Raw genomic sequence first — 15,228 nt, forward strand, 5'->3', positions numbered from 1 at the left:
CGGTGTGGGGAGCGAGTGCGGCGGCGTCGAGTTGCAGCGCTGAATGTTGATCGGCTGCGCGCAAGGCGAGTTGCCCGCCGTCATGGCACAAGGGGGAGGAGGGGGGGAAGACTGGTCATGCGCCTGCGCGCGCAAAGGTGGTGCGGCCCACTTGGGAGGGTAGACGTGCTCGACTGGGGTGCTGTCACACTTGAGAGGTGGAGCGGGAGGAACCGCGGGAGGAATGCAATGAGCTGAAGCTGGAGGAGAGCAAGGAGCTGCAGCGGTAGGCGTCGCCTGGACCACGGGTCCCTCGTAGAAAGTCGCGACTCTCTTGGGCTTGCGGTTCGTGTTGGTCTTTCTCTTCTTCTTGTCCTTCTTGTTCTCCTTGGGTCCCTTCTCCTCCGCCTCCTCACACTCCCCAACGTTCTCAGTCTCCGCCTCCACTGACTTGCGGAAGCGGCCGTCAGACATAGAAGCAATGACGTACACGGCCTGGTCAGAGAGGGCGGGGTGGTGGACGCGGTTCGGGTCCTCATTCCCGGAGAACAGCGAGGCAATGTACTGCTGCTCCTCGAAGGTGAGACGCTCAACCACGTCATCAAGGGGCTCATCGTCCACCGTGCTGGCACCAGAGGAGGTACCGGAAAGCGGGAGCGGGTGCGCAAGCGCCACTGAGTAAAGGTTCCAGTCGGTGACCTGAGCGAATTGCGAGTTGCCAAGCGTCGGGGCGTCCATCGGCGGGCGCGGCACGCAGTGCGTCGAGTAGCTCGATGAGATGAGGACGTGGTCTGGGATAGGCTCTCTCTCAGCGTGGACGTGGCCAGGTGGAGGGATCGTCGACGCATGGACGTGGCCCTCGTGGATGTGGCCCATTGGGGGGAGCGCCATCGTGTGGGCGTGGCCCTCGGCGTGGGTGTGGCCGAGTGTCGAGGCGTGGGCGTGGCCGAGTGCCGAGGAGTGGGCGTGTTCCGCCGCCGGCGCATGTGGGAGTGCCGGGTGAGTCGACGCGGCCGGGGCAGGAAGCGACGGCATGGCAGTGGGAGCATGTGGGAGTGCTGTCGGCACACCAGGGGTTGCGGCCACGGCTTGGGGGAAGGGAGCCGCCGGCTTGCTGGACGGCGAAGGGTGCATGCCGTAGCCGGGGTGGACATACGAACCGGGGACGCCAGGTGGTTTGTAGTCCGGTCCGTAGTTGCCACAGCCCTGCACCACTTCCGCCGCCTCATTCTGGGTGTCGTCGCCTGTGTACTTCTGGATAGCGGAGACGCCCTGGGCGAGAATGTTCGTGAGCTTCCCAACGCTACCCGAAGCCTGGCTCACAGCGGAGACATTGGACTCGCCGGGAAGGACCGTAGTAGCAACGTCAAGCACACCTGGAAGAGCAGGTTTGGCAGCCGAAGTGTGCGACGGCAGCTTGTGCTCTTCAGTCTTGGAAGACGACGAGCTGGATGAGCTGGATGAGCTGGATGAGCTGGATGAGCTGGATGAGTCCGACGAGCTGGACGAGTTGCCTGTCCCGTGACTGGATGACGACAAGCCGAGCGCGGACTGCAGTATGGGTAACAACACGGCATTGGTCGGCGTGGGAGGAACGCTGAACACAGGTGCCCCGGTGTGGTCGGGCATGATGGGGTGAATATCCGGGTGCTTTGGCGCGACTGGAGAAGACATGACAGACGACATCGAGGCCACGGTGGCGTGACGGGGCTCGACCTTCGTGGCGACGCGAATGTAGGGCTCAAGGTCCTCAAGGTCGGCCGAGACGCTCGAGATCATGCTGTTGGTACGGGGGCGCATGGATCCGATGCTGCCAGCGCCGTGCCCAGCGGCGTAACTTGGGACGCCGAACGTCGCATGGTGGTTAAGAGGCTTGGGCGTCACGGAATCAGGGCGGAATTGGGGGGCGTTTCGCCCGATGACGCTAACGACTTCGCCGTTCGAGCCGAGCCTGAAAGCGATGCTGGGACCAACGGCGCCCATCGAGCCCCCAAGCGCAGCGGAAACGCCAGTGCTGACGGAGACGTCGGCGTTTTGGATGCCGTGCCCAGGATCGAGGACGGTGACGGTCTCGTTGGGGCGGGGAATGGGGACGTCAAGCGGAATACCGTGCTCGAGGCCAAGGACAATCGTGGTCGCGCCGTCCTTGCCGCTGTTGCTGTCCTTGCCGCTTTTGCTATCCTTGCCCGCTCTTCCCCTTCTTATACTTGCCCTTTCCGTCCTTACTCTTGCTCTTGCCCTTCGTGTCCTTGGCGGGCTTGATGCTGAGCCCGTTGGGTCCAGGAGGAGGGTCGTCCGAGAGCACACTCACGCTGTCGCTCTGCTCGTGCGTACCAGTTGTCGAGCTTGAGCCAGACGAGCTGTCGCTGTCAGACGAACTCGAGGAACTTGAACTCGAACTCGAACTCGAACTCGAGCATTCCGACGAGATCGACACCAGCGACGGCGAGCGGATCAGCGTTGCGCCCGTTGCCATGCTGACAGTGCCCTTGGTCGCGGCGGTAGCGAAGCTGGCATTGCTCTTTGTCAGCCCCTTTGGGAAGCAGGAGCTGCCCTTGGTCGCACTCATCGCGAAGCCAGAGATGCCCCCGGCCGCGCTCGTCGCGAAGCTGGGGTTCCCCACGGCCACAGTTACGGCCGCCTCCACGGCTGGACATCGGCACAGCTCGTGCTGCGGGTGACCGCAATGGCAGCGCATGCGACCGGCGGCGGTCTCTAGTCCCTTGGCCTTGCCGACAATGTTGGAGAGAATGGCGGCCCAGGCGGGATGGGCGTGGACGGCGGTAAGCTGGTGTCAGCGGCGTGTCAGCGGCGTGTCAGGTCGGCTTGGCCATGGGAAAGGAAGGCATGAAGCGAGCCACCGAGATGAGTTGGAGCGCCGTGTTTCAGTCTTGCTCGGCAGCGGCTTCTCCGGTCAGGTAGGCGGACTCACAAAAGTCTGCTCGACGCGGAGAAGTGCAAGCGCCGAGCGCATTCCCTTTGCCTCGCCGTAAGTGAAGGCGCGGGCTTCAACGAGGGAGGTGAAGTCTCTATGGGGCATGATGTGTAGTGAAAGAAGGTGGTTTTATGGGTGAGGGTGAGTGTGTAAGTGTGGGATGAGAGTTGGAAGGTTGGGAGGGGAACGACTTTGGTTATAGCTTGCAGTGTAATGTCAAGTGGGGTTGAGTGGGTTGAGTGGGTTGAGTGGTGTTTGGAATGGCTGGGTGGGGTTGAAGAGTATCCGTGCGGGGTGCGAGGGTTACATAGACACAGACCCCCCCCCCTCTCTCTCTCTCCTTTTTCATAGCAAGGGGAGCGAACAGAAGCGTTGAATTGGTAGATCCGGTGGATCGGGGGGCGACTAGCCCATTGCGCCCATTTCTCAAGCCGATCAACGCACAGTGCTCCTCCTTGTCATCCTCTCAATCCTCTCAGTTTCCACAAAAGTCGCGCAATCCATCAAACGCGGAATGTGGAATACTCATGTATCTTATCTCATCATCTCCCAGTCAGCAGTCAGCAGTCAGCAGTCAGCAGTCAGCAACTTTGTTGTCAATAATCACAACGTGAATGGAGCAAATGCAACAAGGGGAACAAGCGGAACATTCATGCCGATCACCCACGTGCCCACCGATGACGTTGCCGCCACTTACCGACTCGTCCGGCACTCGTCACTCGTCACTCGAACACACTGATTTCCATGCAACTAGTTGATACTCCCACACCGCTCTCACAATGGCACACCCAATCCACGCCGTCGATCACGTCAACGCCTTTGACCCGGCCGGACTGTCGTCCCAGACGAGCGCCAAGATCGCCTCCATCGTCGCGCAGCAGGAGGCCGTACTGCGCTTCCGCAAGTTTGACAGCGACATTGCGTGGGAGGTGGGTAACGTTGTGCGTGAGACGTTCTTGGCTGCGCGTGCGGCAGGCCGACATGCCGTGAACAGCGGTATCGTCATCCACATCGAGACGTTTACGGGCCACACGCTGTTTTCGTGTGCGGTCGGGCCGTCGCCTACGGTGGGGCCTGACAACTGGTGAGTCGCGCTTTGGGTTCGCTCAACCGGTCCGTTTGGATGGCTGCAGCAGGACACAAGTCGATTGGTGGGCATCCTCAGCTAACTCCAGGATCTGGGTGCGGGGCAAGTTTAACGTCGTCAAGCGCTTCAACGTCTCGAGTTTGCGTAAGGGACGCGAGATTGCGGCCAATGGTCAGACGCCCGAGCAGAAGGGCCTCAACTTTCCCGAGTTTGCGTGCCATGGCGGCGGTGAGTCGCATCTTTGGGTCCTCTAACTCTAGCCTTCCCAATCTGGCTCGCGGGGTGCGATGTTGCGCCCATTGGCGCCATTGTCGTCTCAGGCCTCCCCCAGCTCGAGGACCACCAGCTCATCATCGACTCGTTCGCAAAGGCCGACCAGCTGTTCCACGTCTAGCTCAATACTGTAATGCATCTAGAGTCCCTCTACCAACCCCGCATGCCCTTCTTGCCTCCACCTTTCTTCTTTCCACCACCCTTGCCACTGTTGTTGATGCGAGCAATGGTGCTCTCGTCAATACGCAGCGCACCCTTGTCAAACTTGCCCACACCCATACCGAGACCCATTGCGCGCTCCTTGCTCTTGCCAGCCATACCCTTCTTCTTCGTGACCGTTCCAAACGTCCGCACTTCGCGCTCCTTGCCCTTTGACCCGGCACCGCGACGCCCCAAATCACCCAATCCGCCCTTGCCCTTGACCCACGAGCCGGCCGCCTCAGCCTCGGCGCGTGCCGTTTCAGCCCGCCGCTGCTTGGCATGAACGAGGCCGGTACGTACATGCGCCGGATGGGAGGAGAGGTTGGCTCCGCGCACAACGCCCTCGCCATCGCCGGGGAGTGAGTAGTTGGCGAGCTCGAGCAGGCGGCCGGACATGGCTGCGCGTTTGTCGACTGGGCGTGAAGCCCCATCTTGTGTTGCGGACGGGAGGAGCGAGTTCAGGAGCATGTCGTGCAGCGTCTTGTCGAGGCGCTGGTTTGACCTGGTGTCAGCTATGCGTAATGGATAGCTCACTGTTCCTCCTCGTCATCCGCATTGGCCTTGCGCTTCCGCTTGCCTGACCCCGGCTGTTCTTCGGGCTGCAGGCCCATGATCTTGGCTGAGTTGCCCGTGAGGAAAGCGCGTTTCTCAGACTTTGAGATGGCTATCGACGACCGCCCAGTCTCGGCGAACACGACTTGGACGGGTGCGCGTGTGGTCGGAGCGGAGGTGGCCTTGAGAGCCTCCTTCTCCGTGGACTTTGTCTTCTCCGTGGACTTGGTCTTCTCCTTGGACTTTGTCTTCTTGGCCTTCTTGGCGTTGCTCATCATCGCTGTCGTCAGCCTCATCGTACCCAGACTCACCGTCAAAGTCCATCCCGTCCTCGCTGTCCGTGACGAACGCGTCGCCCTCTCCCCACCCGTCGTCAAACTCATCGTCGTAGTCCTCCTCCACGACCTCAGCATCGGGCTCAGACTCTGACTCTGACCCTGACGCGGAGCGAGCAGCCCCCTGTGCCGAGCTCTCAGCCGAGTCAAAGCCGAACATTGAGCGGCTGTGCGCTTCGAGCGCGGCCAGCATTGCGGCGCGGTCATTACCGTCACTGTCGCTGTCGCTGGAGTTGCCCGAGCTCGAGCTCGAGCTCGATCCAGGTAGCCTGGCGGATTTGAGCTTCTTCTTCGCTTGAGCTGACTTTTCCGAGACGGCTTTCCACTGGGATGTGCTTGGCTTGGGCATGGTGGATGGAGAAGAGTTGGAGAGTTGTGTAACAAGCAAGGTCTGCTCGAAATCTGTGAGCGGCGGGGTCTCCGCACGGAAGCAAATTACTGCTGAGCGGCAGAATTCGGTAACAGACACAGGCAGGGAAACGTCATAAAGAATCGGTGGAGATTCGTGAGCTTGTTGTCAGAGCCGAGACCCACCAGCGCAAACTAACGATGACGAATGAAGCAGATGCAGATGCAGATTCTTTGTACGGTGTACCTGTACCCCAGCGTCACACTCGGCTCTTGGGCGGCGTAGAAGCAAGTCCCTCGGCCTCAACTTGATCACGCAAGCGTACCTCGATATGTCTAGAGCTCTTGACCCAGTCGTTTACCAGCACGACGCGGTCATAGTCCCCTCCCCGTCCCTGTCCCTCGAGGTCTGGTCCCGCGGGTTCCATAGCCAGAATCTCTTTTCCAGCAGCCGTAAACCCAACTGAGACGGGACAGAACACCTTATCGGCCCATGGAATCTGTGCGGTGAAATGTTCCGTCTTGCCGGTCGGGAACCGCCATAGCCACGAGCTCAACGCCGCTCTCTGGGCGGCATAATCGCCTGGTCCAGTGAGGAACTGGGCGAGGACCGAGAGGATAAATGCCTGCGGCTCATACATGGTCACGTTGCCGGCCAGGGCGCGTGCCATCCATTGTGTCGGGGGCGCCATCTCAGCTTGGGTGTGTTCGAGCCCGCCGTCGTCTTCGGGGTCTAAAGGACCATCGTAGTCCAGAGGTAGGAGGTAGAGGTACATCTGGACTGAAAAGCGTTTGGGGAAACCGGGCGGCGTTATCCATCTCGTGAAGGGAATCAGAGCGTCTAGATATTAGCTTTGCATAGAAAAACAACTCACCAAGCTCAGGCTCGGCGCCGAGATCTTTGAGCCAGTCGGTAAACTTGACTTGCTCGCCATGGACAGCTTTACGCATTTCCCTCCGCGTATGGTTGGGAAGATCGATCAGGCGCGCCGTCTTAGGATCCCTGGCGAGGAGTACACCACTTTCCTCAAACGTTTCACGGATCGCACAGAGGCGATACGTCGTGCTGTCGACGTGTCGACGCGGGTCGCCGGGTGGAGGTACAGGTCCATCTATCTCCTCCGTCACCTTGCCACCGGGAAACACGTGCGCTGAGGGAAAGGCTGATGCCGTGCGCACACGGTGCAGCATGAGCACCTCGTTGGTGGGCGAGATGAGCACAACACTCGAGTCAGCACACGACAGCATGTCCACACTTACCTCCCCGAAGGTATTGGCTCGGCATTCTTGGGCTGGGTCGACATGGCAGCGTACAGTCTGGCGGTGACTGGCCTGAGCCAAAGTGCAGGCGCACGGAGCATTGAGTGGCCGATGGACTTTGGGCAACGGTTGAAAGTGTAACCGGAGGAGAGGTCTTGGTGGAGGTAACTCAGGCACTGACGGATGTGACCGCCTGTATGGATCTGTGGCACGGAGATGCCAGTGAGCTCAGTCCTGGTCACCACTGTCGTATGCACGAGTAGGAGGCGTCCAGAGACTCTTCGGTCGCGTTGCCCTGTTACTCTCGCCTCCTAAAGCCTGCATCTCACTCGCATTCATCATATCATGTCGTGCCATGTCCAAATCGAATCTCGATCCTAGAATAACCCAGCGATACTGTACAGATACAATATTTCCTAAAACCCGTAATACTTGCTCGATCATTTACCTGTTACCTGTTACCTATACAATCAGAAAAGTCCGTCCTCGTCAACCGCCACGGGTGGAAGACGAACCGATAAGTCTGGCCCGATAGTTGTGTACTCTGGCGGCGGGGTGCGTCGGAATCCCCGGTGGTCGTAGTTGTCTATGATATGGTTGCTGCCCAGCTCCGAGCTGGGCAGCGAAATTGGCTCGGCCTCCACTGTCAGCTGATCGCGCAGGCCAATGGGCCGGGCGTTGGCCCGAGGTTGGGGAGTGAGGAGGTCGTCGAGCCTGAGAATGTCGTGCGGCCCAACAGGTCGTGGACGAGGGGCGGGGTTCGGCATCCCGCCTCGGGGTTGGGGTTGAGACTGCGACACTCCCAGCTTGTGAATGGATGTGCGCGGAGAGTGAGAGTGAGTCCCTGCACGCGCTGAGAGGTCTCCTATGGGCCCTGGGCGGGATTGGAGCCACTCGGGAGCGCCTTGCATCCAGCCGAAATGCGATGGGGTGGGTTCTGCAGTTTTCTCCGGACGGGTGTGCTCTGCTGGGTTCTCCGGACGGGTGGGAGAGTCCGCGGGGCTGGGAACTCGCATAGTCCCCTTTGGGCTGATGGCTGGCGACTGGGCGGGGGTCGAGGGGAACAAGTACATGTCGTTGCGATGGGACATTGGGAGATGCTCTGCGCTCGCAATCTCGGAAACATCGTCGTCGTCTTCGACGTCCAGAGTGCTGAGGGCCGCTTGCAATGCTTTGATCTTTGCCGCAAGAGCGGCGCGCACCTCGGCATCGCCACCTGCGGCCCTGGTTCGCGGCGTCGACATCTGGGACGGCGGCCCAGCGAAGTCCAAGTTGTAGTGCGGCAGCTCGGGCGAACGGGAAGGCGACGAGGTCAGCCGCGGCCGAGGCGACGGCCATGCATGGACAGGATCATGCTCTGGGCGGGGCGGGACCAAGGTGCGTGGCACAGGGGGATCGGACCGCGTACGAGGCGGGGCGAAGGCGCGTGGTGCCGCGGGGTCAGAGAGGGTGCGCGGTGGGCCCTCAAAGTGTGAGATGGTCGACGGGGAGTCTGATGAGCGCGTTCTCAAGCTCGTGTGCCTGGCTGGAGCGTGGGCTGGTCGCGGCGGAAGTGTCTGTGCCTCAAACAGTTGGGCGATCTGTTCCTCGACCTCCTCTTGAGGCGAGAGTCTGCGCCTGGGACCCGCGGGTACTCGACGCGTGTTGGAAACCTGGCGCTGAAGCGCAGCGGTGTCGGCCGATTGCTGTCGGCTTGGAACTGGCGGAACCATGCGACCAGCAGGACTGGAGAGGTAAGCGCCGTCGTAGGCGTCCCAGTTATCGCAGTCTGGCTTGTCCACGTGTCCAGACTTGCCGTGGCCTTGTTGTAACCTCTTGCGTTCCTCCCGGGCGCGGCCCTTCTCGCGCAGCTCCTGTTCGATACAGGCTTCCGCTTCCCTCTCGGTCATCACCACCTGATTGCGGTTCGTCGCAGCCTGTTGCTTCCGTTCTCGCTGTTCTGCCAGGCGGGCGTATGCCAACGCCTGCGCGTCGGGCGGAAGAGCATTGAACAGCTGGCGAATGTTGTCATCCTCCTCGCCGAGCGAGTGCATCTGCGACCCCCACGAATGCTTGGTGTTCGCGTATGTGTGGTCGGGCCAGCGTCCGGCGTTGCGATCGCTGTCGACTGGACCGAGGACAGAAGATGTCATGATGGCATGCTTCTCGTCCCGGTACCCCACACCTGGGACGACAGACGAATTGTCTGGCAGCAACCCGCTCTCAGGACGGGAGTCCTGTTGGGGGAGAGGAGGCCTCAAGTGGGAGGACAAGTGACGCTCCGATGGAACCTGGTCGGACGAGTACTGCGGGACTCGTGTGACCTCTGCTGGGCTGTCGCGCACCGACTTTGTCGGAATGTGGCGGACCGGCTCATCTGATGTCGATTGGTGATCCTTCTCTGTTCGGTCCCTTGCATCGTCTCCCTGCTCGTCCCTGTCGGACTTTGGCACACTGGTGGGGTGCACTTGCATCCTTGTATGGGCAGGGGTGGCAACGCTGACGGGGACTACGCCGGCGGTGGCATACATGGCGGTGAACGACCTTCCGAACGCTTTGCCAAAAGCCTTGCCGGTTTTTTTCGAGTTGAAGGGCATGTCGTCGGGTGGTGGTGGAGGGTTGAGGAGGGCACCAGGAACTTTCAAAGCGGAGCGGGTCGATACAGTTGCAGTCTTTCTGGGTTGAGGGGCGATGGCCAGCAGAGCGCCTGGAATCTTGTACGCCGAGCGCGCCGAGATTGCAGGTGCAAACGTCAAGGAGCTGTTGCTTCGCGCGCGCGGGGGGTTCACAGTCTTGGCGCTAACGGTGCTCCCACTACTTATACTCGCAGGCCGGGTGGGCGGTAACACCAAGAGATTATCCCAGAAGGGAAACCCGGCCGCTTCGAGGCGGCGTGTGACAGCCGGCGAAGGGTGGGGTAAGGGAACATTGCTTGGAGGAAACTGGAGCTCAAGGCGAGCCAGGTAGAAGATGTCGTGATACCCCGCATTGCCATACTTTCTGGGTCAGTTTCGGCGTACTCTCCGCATCTGCTTTGGGTCATTCGAGCCCCAAAGAATCAATAGGGTTGGCAGACCAACGACATGGACAAGATCACGCCAGGTTTAGGGCAGGCTTTGCGCGCCCAACGTGGTGCTCATTTGACACTGCGTCGTCTTCCCTGTGCCGGATGGAATGCAAAAAGGTCATCCGAAAGACCGATGTCGCGTTATGATGAGACTAACCACCGTAAGGGTGCCGTGCACGTTTGGGTCATTGTAGAACGTGACCGAGGACCCGGACGATGAGGATGAACGCAAGAACGCTCAAACTCAGTCCAGCCTCGTTGTTACCTGGGTTTTGAACCCTAAGAGTCCCTTGTATGGGCTTGGGTTTCCAGGACAGATGACGAGGCAAGCAGGGAATGAATGACATGCCTTCAAACTCACCTTGCGCTCGAGAACTTCTAACTGGTGTTAACGCAACTAATCGGGGTTGGAGGCTCACTTTGCCACCGGGTTGTCCAACGGCATTCGATTTCGACTTGCGCATCTTGGCCAGCGCGTACGTTTTGACCGCGACTAAGGCAGCTTGGACGGATGAAGGATCTAGCAGATCAGTGCGGTCGAGTTCCTACGTATGAGCCTGGAACTGGGAGTCTAGCACCCGTAGTACGCTCACCACACCAATCTGTCGTTAGCAGGAACAGATGGGGTGAGGCTGGTAGGCGATGGGCGCTGACCTCGTGCGCCGTTTCGCCCTTGAAAGTCTCCATTGTGCAGCTGGCGCGCTACGGTTGGTGATCACGCTGCAGCTGGCGCGCTGCGGGGTTGATAAAAGCTGTTGCAGTGAGCTGGAGATGAAGAGATGGAGGAAGGACTGGAAATACACAGCCGTGTCATATCTATGTACGCAGGATCGTTGTCTGCGTCGCCTGTGAGGTTGCGTGGATCCTTGGAAAGCTGATGCACTCGGGGCGATCTTGGTCTCACCTCGCCCTCCTTGTTCCCTGTCGGCTGTAGGCCTGTAGGCTTCATGCTGTGTACGGGTTCTTACGGCCGTTTGATTGCTAGAATCTCATAACAAAGTCATAAACGTGCGTTAGTTGGGCGGCTATCTCACGTCTAGCATTCCACACCATACTCCCATCTTTGACCCAAATAATAGAGAATAGATCAAAGCCTACCCGTCACCTACCAGTCACCTGCCATTCTCAGGCAACAGGTATCGATTTGGTACACTCATGCATCCTTTGGGAGACTTCTGAATCCTTCTCTTCTCTTACGCTACTATGCTGCTTGGCTATTCACTTCACTTCTGATCGTTCCAGTCCGACGCAACCGCTCAAGAAGTGCGGGGCTTGATGTCGGGCGAGGCTCCTGCACGGCGAAGACGCAGCTCGCCGTCAACGGCAACTAAGGAGGTGTTAGTAGGGGTTGCAAGGTTATAATGGCGCAGTGGGAGAAATTCGCTTCAGTCATGGCCTCAGGGTGGACAAGGTTCTGTGGACTGCGACTGCGCGCGTTCGCTACTCACAGTGACGGCCAATAGCTAAGCAGGTCAGCATCATTCATACACCTGACAAGATACGCACCGAGAACACCACCGACGAGACCCGCGCTGACAATGAAGCCAAGGGGGTAGAGCTCGACTGGGATGTCTGTTTGTGTAAGCACAATCCTCGTGCTGTGGTTGGCTGGAGCCATGGCCCCGCAGATTGGGGCATCACCAACGACCAAAGCCGGCGGCTCTGCAATGGTTGGGGGTTCATTACGCACCCTTCATGCCAAAGCGGTAGATCTGCCGTTAGCGTAGAGTACTTGTACGCGTCGTGGAGTGGATGACGTTGCACATCTCTTTGCAATGTCCAGTGGCAACTCACAAGCTTCGACTTGCCGTTACGGTGCTCGATCGAGGTCCAGCGGCGGCCAGCAACGGTCGAGTTGTTGAGCATAGGGGTGCGCGAGGCAGTGGCGAGGGTACGTGCTGAGCGGGCAAACATGGTTGATGAGTTATGTGTTGGGTGGTTGTGAGAAGCGTCGATCGCTGTTATATACAAAGGGGTGGGAGAGTCTCCAGAGGAGAGTGGTGGTTCTGGAGAGCCAGGGCTTGAATGGCTACAATGGCTACAATGGCTACAATGGCTAGCCCTCTCACTACCAGCGTAGCAAGATTGCGTGGTTAGAGTGGCATGTGACATAGCTCACATGACCTCGACCGCCGTCATCGTCATCCCTCCCAGCCACAGTGGCACCCACCATTCTCCCACGATCCAGACCCCGGGCTCTTGCTCTTACTACGCGACACGCGATGCGCCTCGAGTTGACCCTGGCACAGTCGCGCAAGCTTCAAAGCCCACTTTGGTACTTGTGGCGCCATCATGCTCCATGGTTGCTCCTAACTCAACCGCATTGTGACGCAAGGTATGGAGCACAGCAGGCACGTCCCGGGCATCGGCCAACTGCTCCGTCGCTACCTTCCGAATCGCGATCTAATCTTGTCCTCGGCCCTCGACGTCAGTATGAGTCTGGCCAGGGTGGTCCACCAACAAGTGAACGCGTCGTCGCGTCGTCACGGGCTCTTTATTAGAGCTACGTCGCTCACGTCTCCCGTGACGGAGGGTCGCGCAATCCAACTGAGTGGGTGGGGATCACTCATCACTGAGGATGCCAGTCGTTGTGGAGGTGTCCGCCATCCAATAACAAGATGTGTGTTCTGCTCGGGCAGCTACAACATCAGAATCTTGCCCAGTCCAGCAAATAAGATAATCAGAGCTCCCACCCCACCCACAGTGACTGTGATGCCCAGCAGTTGCGACTTGATAAACCCACAGCGTCTCAAACTCGACATTTGTGTCTTGCAAGTGCTCCATCATCGAGCGCCTGCAGAACACCTCTGCAGTAACTGAGCGACAGTCCGCTCCGAGTATGGGCCTTTGCCGAGGCCAGTGCGTCAGAGTTGGGTATTCGACTATTCGGAGGCGTAAGATGCTCTTACACGCGTAAGATGCTCTTACATGCTCCAGATGATGTTTGGATCATGCGAGGGCTCACCCGCAAACTGCCCCGCACCAGCCCGGTCAACCCCGGGGTACCGCGGGTTACCGCCTTCAGCCGGCGGCACATTAGTGTAGCCCACCTGGAAATGAGCCGTTCCGGACCGGCAATCGGTCCTGGCCGTCCTGGCCGCCGGCTACTATGTCTCGTCTGGCCATTGATAATACACTTGATACACACCACACGTCCCATCCATCTCTCATCACAATGACTTCAAACGCTTGCGAGGGGTGTACCTGTGGCCGTGCTGACGCGGCGTTCGAGGACGAGGTCGACGTCGACCGCGACCCGCGCTCATTCACCGTCCCCGCAGAGGGCATCTACTCGCCCGACACGCATACCGAGACTGTGGCCATCGACAATGCCGTCCCTCTGCGCTCCAAGAAATGGTTCCACGACGACGACGATCCTGGTGAGTTTTTATTCTAACATCACTAACCAAAGGCATGACCTCCATCTATCTGGAGCGGTACATGAACTGGGGCATGACCCTTGACGAGCTGCGTAATGAGAAACGCCCCGTTATTGGGATTGCGCAAACAGGGTCAGACTTGTCGCCATGTAATCGGCATCATGTCGAGTTGGCCAAACGCGTGCGGGACGGTATCATTGCTGCGGGGGGTACGCCGCTCGAGTTTCCGTGCCATCCTATCCAGGAGACGGGGAAGCGTCCCACAGCATCGCTCGACCGAAACCTCTCATACCTCGCTCTTGTCGAGGTCCTTTTCGGGTATCCTCTCGACGGTGTCGTCCTCCTCACCGGATGTGATAAGACGTAAGTGAATAAAAAGACTATCTGACGCAAGCACGCCGGCGATGCTCATGGCGGCTGCGACGATGAACATTCCCGCCCTGTGTTTGAATGTCGGGCCCATGTTGAATGGGTATAGTAATGATGGGAAACGCCTAATGGGGTCTGGCTCGGTGGCGTGGGACTCGCGAGCTGCTTTTGTGACGGGTAAAATCAACGCTAAGCAGTTCGTGCATAACATGGCCGTGTCGGCGCCCAGTGTTGGACACTGTAATACCATGGGCACGGCATCGACCATGAACGCCCTAGCCGAGGCGCTGGGCATGGCGCTTCCCGGCTCGGCTGCGATTCCAGCGGCGTACCGCGAACGCGGAGCGTGCGCGTACCAGACCGGTCGGCGGATTGTCGACATGGTCCGCTCCGACCTCAAGCCGTCGGATATCCTAACCAAGGATGCGTTTGAGAATGCCATCGCCCTCAACACTGCCATTGGTGGATCGACAAATGCTCCCATCCACCTCGGCGCCATTGCCAAACATATTGGCGTCGAGCTCACTACAGCCGATTGGGAACGCGTCGGGTACGCGTTACCCGTCATTGTCAATGTCAAGCCGGCCGGCCAATTCTTGTGCGAGGAGTATTTCCGCGCTGGCGGCCTTCCGTCCGTCGTCGCAGAGCTTATGGCACACGACAAACTTCCCCATCCCTCAGCACTTACGTGTACGGGTCGTTCTATTGGGGAGAACTGTAAGGGCGAGATGTCATTTGACCGCCGCGTGATTATGCCATTTGAGAAACCACTCAAACAAACGGGTGGATTCCTCAACCTCCACGGCAACTTGTTCGACAGTGCGATCATGAAGACGAGTGTGATCAGCGACAAGTTCCGGCAACAATGGCTGGAAAACCCCGACGATCCCATGGCTTTCCAAGGGCCAGTGGCGGTCTTTGATGGACCGGAAGACTACCACGCACGGATTGACAAGAACCCCAATATCACCAAAAGCACAATCCTTATCATGCGCGGCACGGGCCCCAATGGATATCCTGGCGCCGCAGAGGTCGTCAATATGCTTCCGCCGGCTGAACTCATCAAGCAGGGCCTCGAATTGCCATGTATTGGCGACGGACGACAGAGCGGAACATGTGGCACACCCGCCATCCTCAACGCGTCGCCGGAAGCGGCGACAGGCGGCATGCTGGGATACCTCAAGGACGGAGATATTGTGCGCGTCGACCTCAACAAGCGCACTGCCAACGTCATGCTTGAACCAGAGGAGATCGAGGCTCGCAAGAAGGAGATGGGGTCGTACAAGGACACCAAGATGCCCAAGTCCCAGACACCATGGCAGGAACTGTTCCGCGAGAACGTCGGCGAGCTGTCCGAAGGAATGGTCCTAAACAAGGCCGTCAAGTACCAGCGCCTTGCCCAGACCCAGTCTATTCCTCGCCAGAACCACTAGTATCTGTATGCACGGGCTGGAGTGGGTTCG

At 59.1% G+C, this 15,228-nt stretch overlaps 6 protein-coding genes across 6 annotated transcripts; 2 read left to right on the forward strand and 4 right to left on the reverse strand.

The window, feature by feature from the left end:
• Positions 1–80: 80 nt before the first annotated feature.
• CcaverHIS019_0506800 (uncharacterized protein) lies at positions 81–3,019 on the reverse strand (the record flags this gene model as incomplete). Its single annotated transcript, XM_060601865.1, has 4 exons — positions 81–111; positions 152–2,131; positions 2,187–2,767; positions 2,912–3,019. 4 exons carry the CDS (start codon positions 3,017–3,019, stop codon positions 81–83), a joined length of 2,700 nt encoding a protein of 899 aa, XP_060458317.1.
• Positions 3,020–3,693: 674 nt separating this feature from the next.
• Positions 3,694–4,395, forward strand: CcaverHIS019_0506810 (uncharacterized protein; the record flags this gene model as incomplete). Its single annotated transcript, XM_060601867.1, has 3 exons — positions 3,694–3,998; positions 4,090–4,229; positions 4,262–4,395. The coding sequence occupies 3 exons, from the start codon at positions 3,694–3,696 to the stop codon at positions 4,393–4,395; spliced, it is 579 nt and encodes a 192-aa protein (XP_060458318.1).
• Positions 4,396–4,424: 29 nt separating this feature from the next.
• CcaverHIS019_0506820 (uncharacterized protein) lies at positions 4,425–5,711 on the reverse strand (the record flags this gene model as incomplete). Its single annotated transcript, XM_060601868.1, has 3 exons — positions 4,425–4,977; positions 5,010–5,307; positions 5,339–5,711. The coding sequence occupies 3 exons, from the start codon at positions 5,709–5,711 to the stop codon at positions 4,425–4,427; spliced, it is 1,224 nt and encodes a 407-aa protein (XP_060458319.1).
• A 259-nt stretch (positions 5,712–5,970) lies between these two features.
• CcaverHIS019_0506830 (uncharacterized protein) lies at positions 5,971–10,703 on the reverse strand (the record flags this gene model as incomplete). Its single annotated transcript, XM_060601869.1, has 9 exons — positions 5,971–6,551; positions 6,586–6,935; positions 6,971–7,027; positions 7,419–7,432; positions 7,486–9,945; positions 10,378–10,398; positions 10,436–10,561; positions 10,610–10,618; positions 10,671–10,703. 9 exons carry the CDS (start codon positions 10,701–10,703, stop codon positions 5,971–5,973), a joined length of 3,651 nt encoding a protein of 1,216 aa, XP_060458320.1.
• A 569-nt stretch (positions 10,704–11,272) lies between these two features.
• Positions 11,273–11,930, reverse strand: CcaverHIS019_0506840 (uncharacterized protein; the record flags this gene model as incomplete). Its single annotated transcript, XM_060601870.1, has 5 exons — positions 11,273–11,343; positions 11,465–11,479; positions 11,523–11,588; positions 11,707–11,728; positions 11,811–11,930. 5 exons carry the CDS (start codon positions 11,928–11,930, stop codon positions 11,273–11,275), a joined length of 294 nt encoding a protein of 97 aa, XP_060458321.1.
• A 1,261-nt stretch (positions 11,931–13,191) lies between these two features.
• Positions 13,192–15,198, forward strand: CcaverHIS019_0506850 (uncharacterized protein; the record flags this gene model as incomplete). Its single annotated transcript, XM_060601871.1, has 3 exons — positions 13,192–13,396; positions 13,429–13,759; positions 13,791–15,198. 3 exons carry the CDS (start codon positions 13,192–13,194, stop codon positions 15,196–15,198), a joined length of 1,944 nt encoding a protein of 647 aa, XP_060458322.1.
• Between the last annotated feature and the right edge of the window lie 30 nt (positions 15,199–15,228).

This window comes from Cutaneotrichosporon cavernicola (assembly GCF_030864355.1).
Source record: "Cutaneotrichosporon cavernicola HIS019 DNA, chromosome: 5".
Classification (NCBI taxonomy): Eukaryota; Fungi; Basidiomycota; class Tremellomycetes; order Trichosporonales; family Trichosporonaceae; genus Cutaneotrichosporon; species Cutaneotrichosporon cavernicola.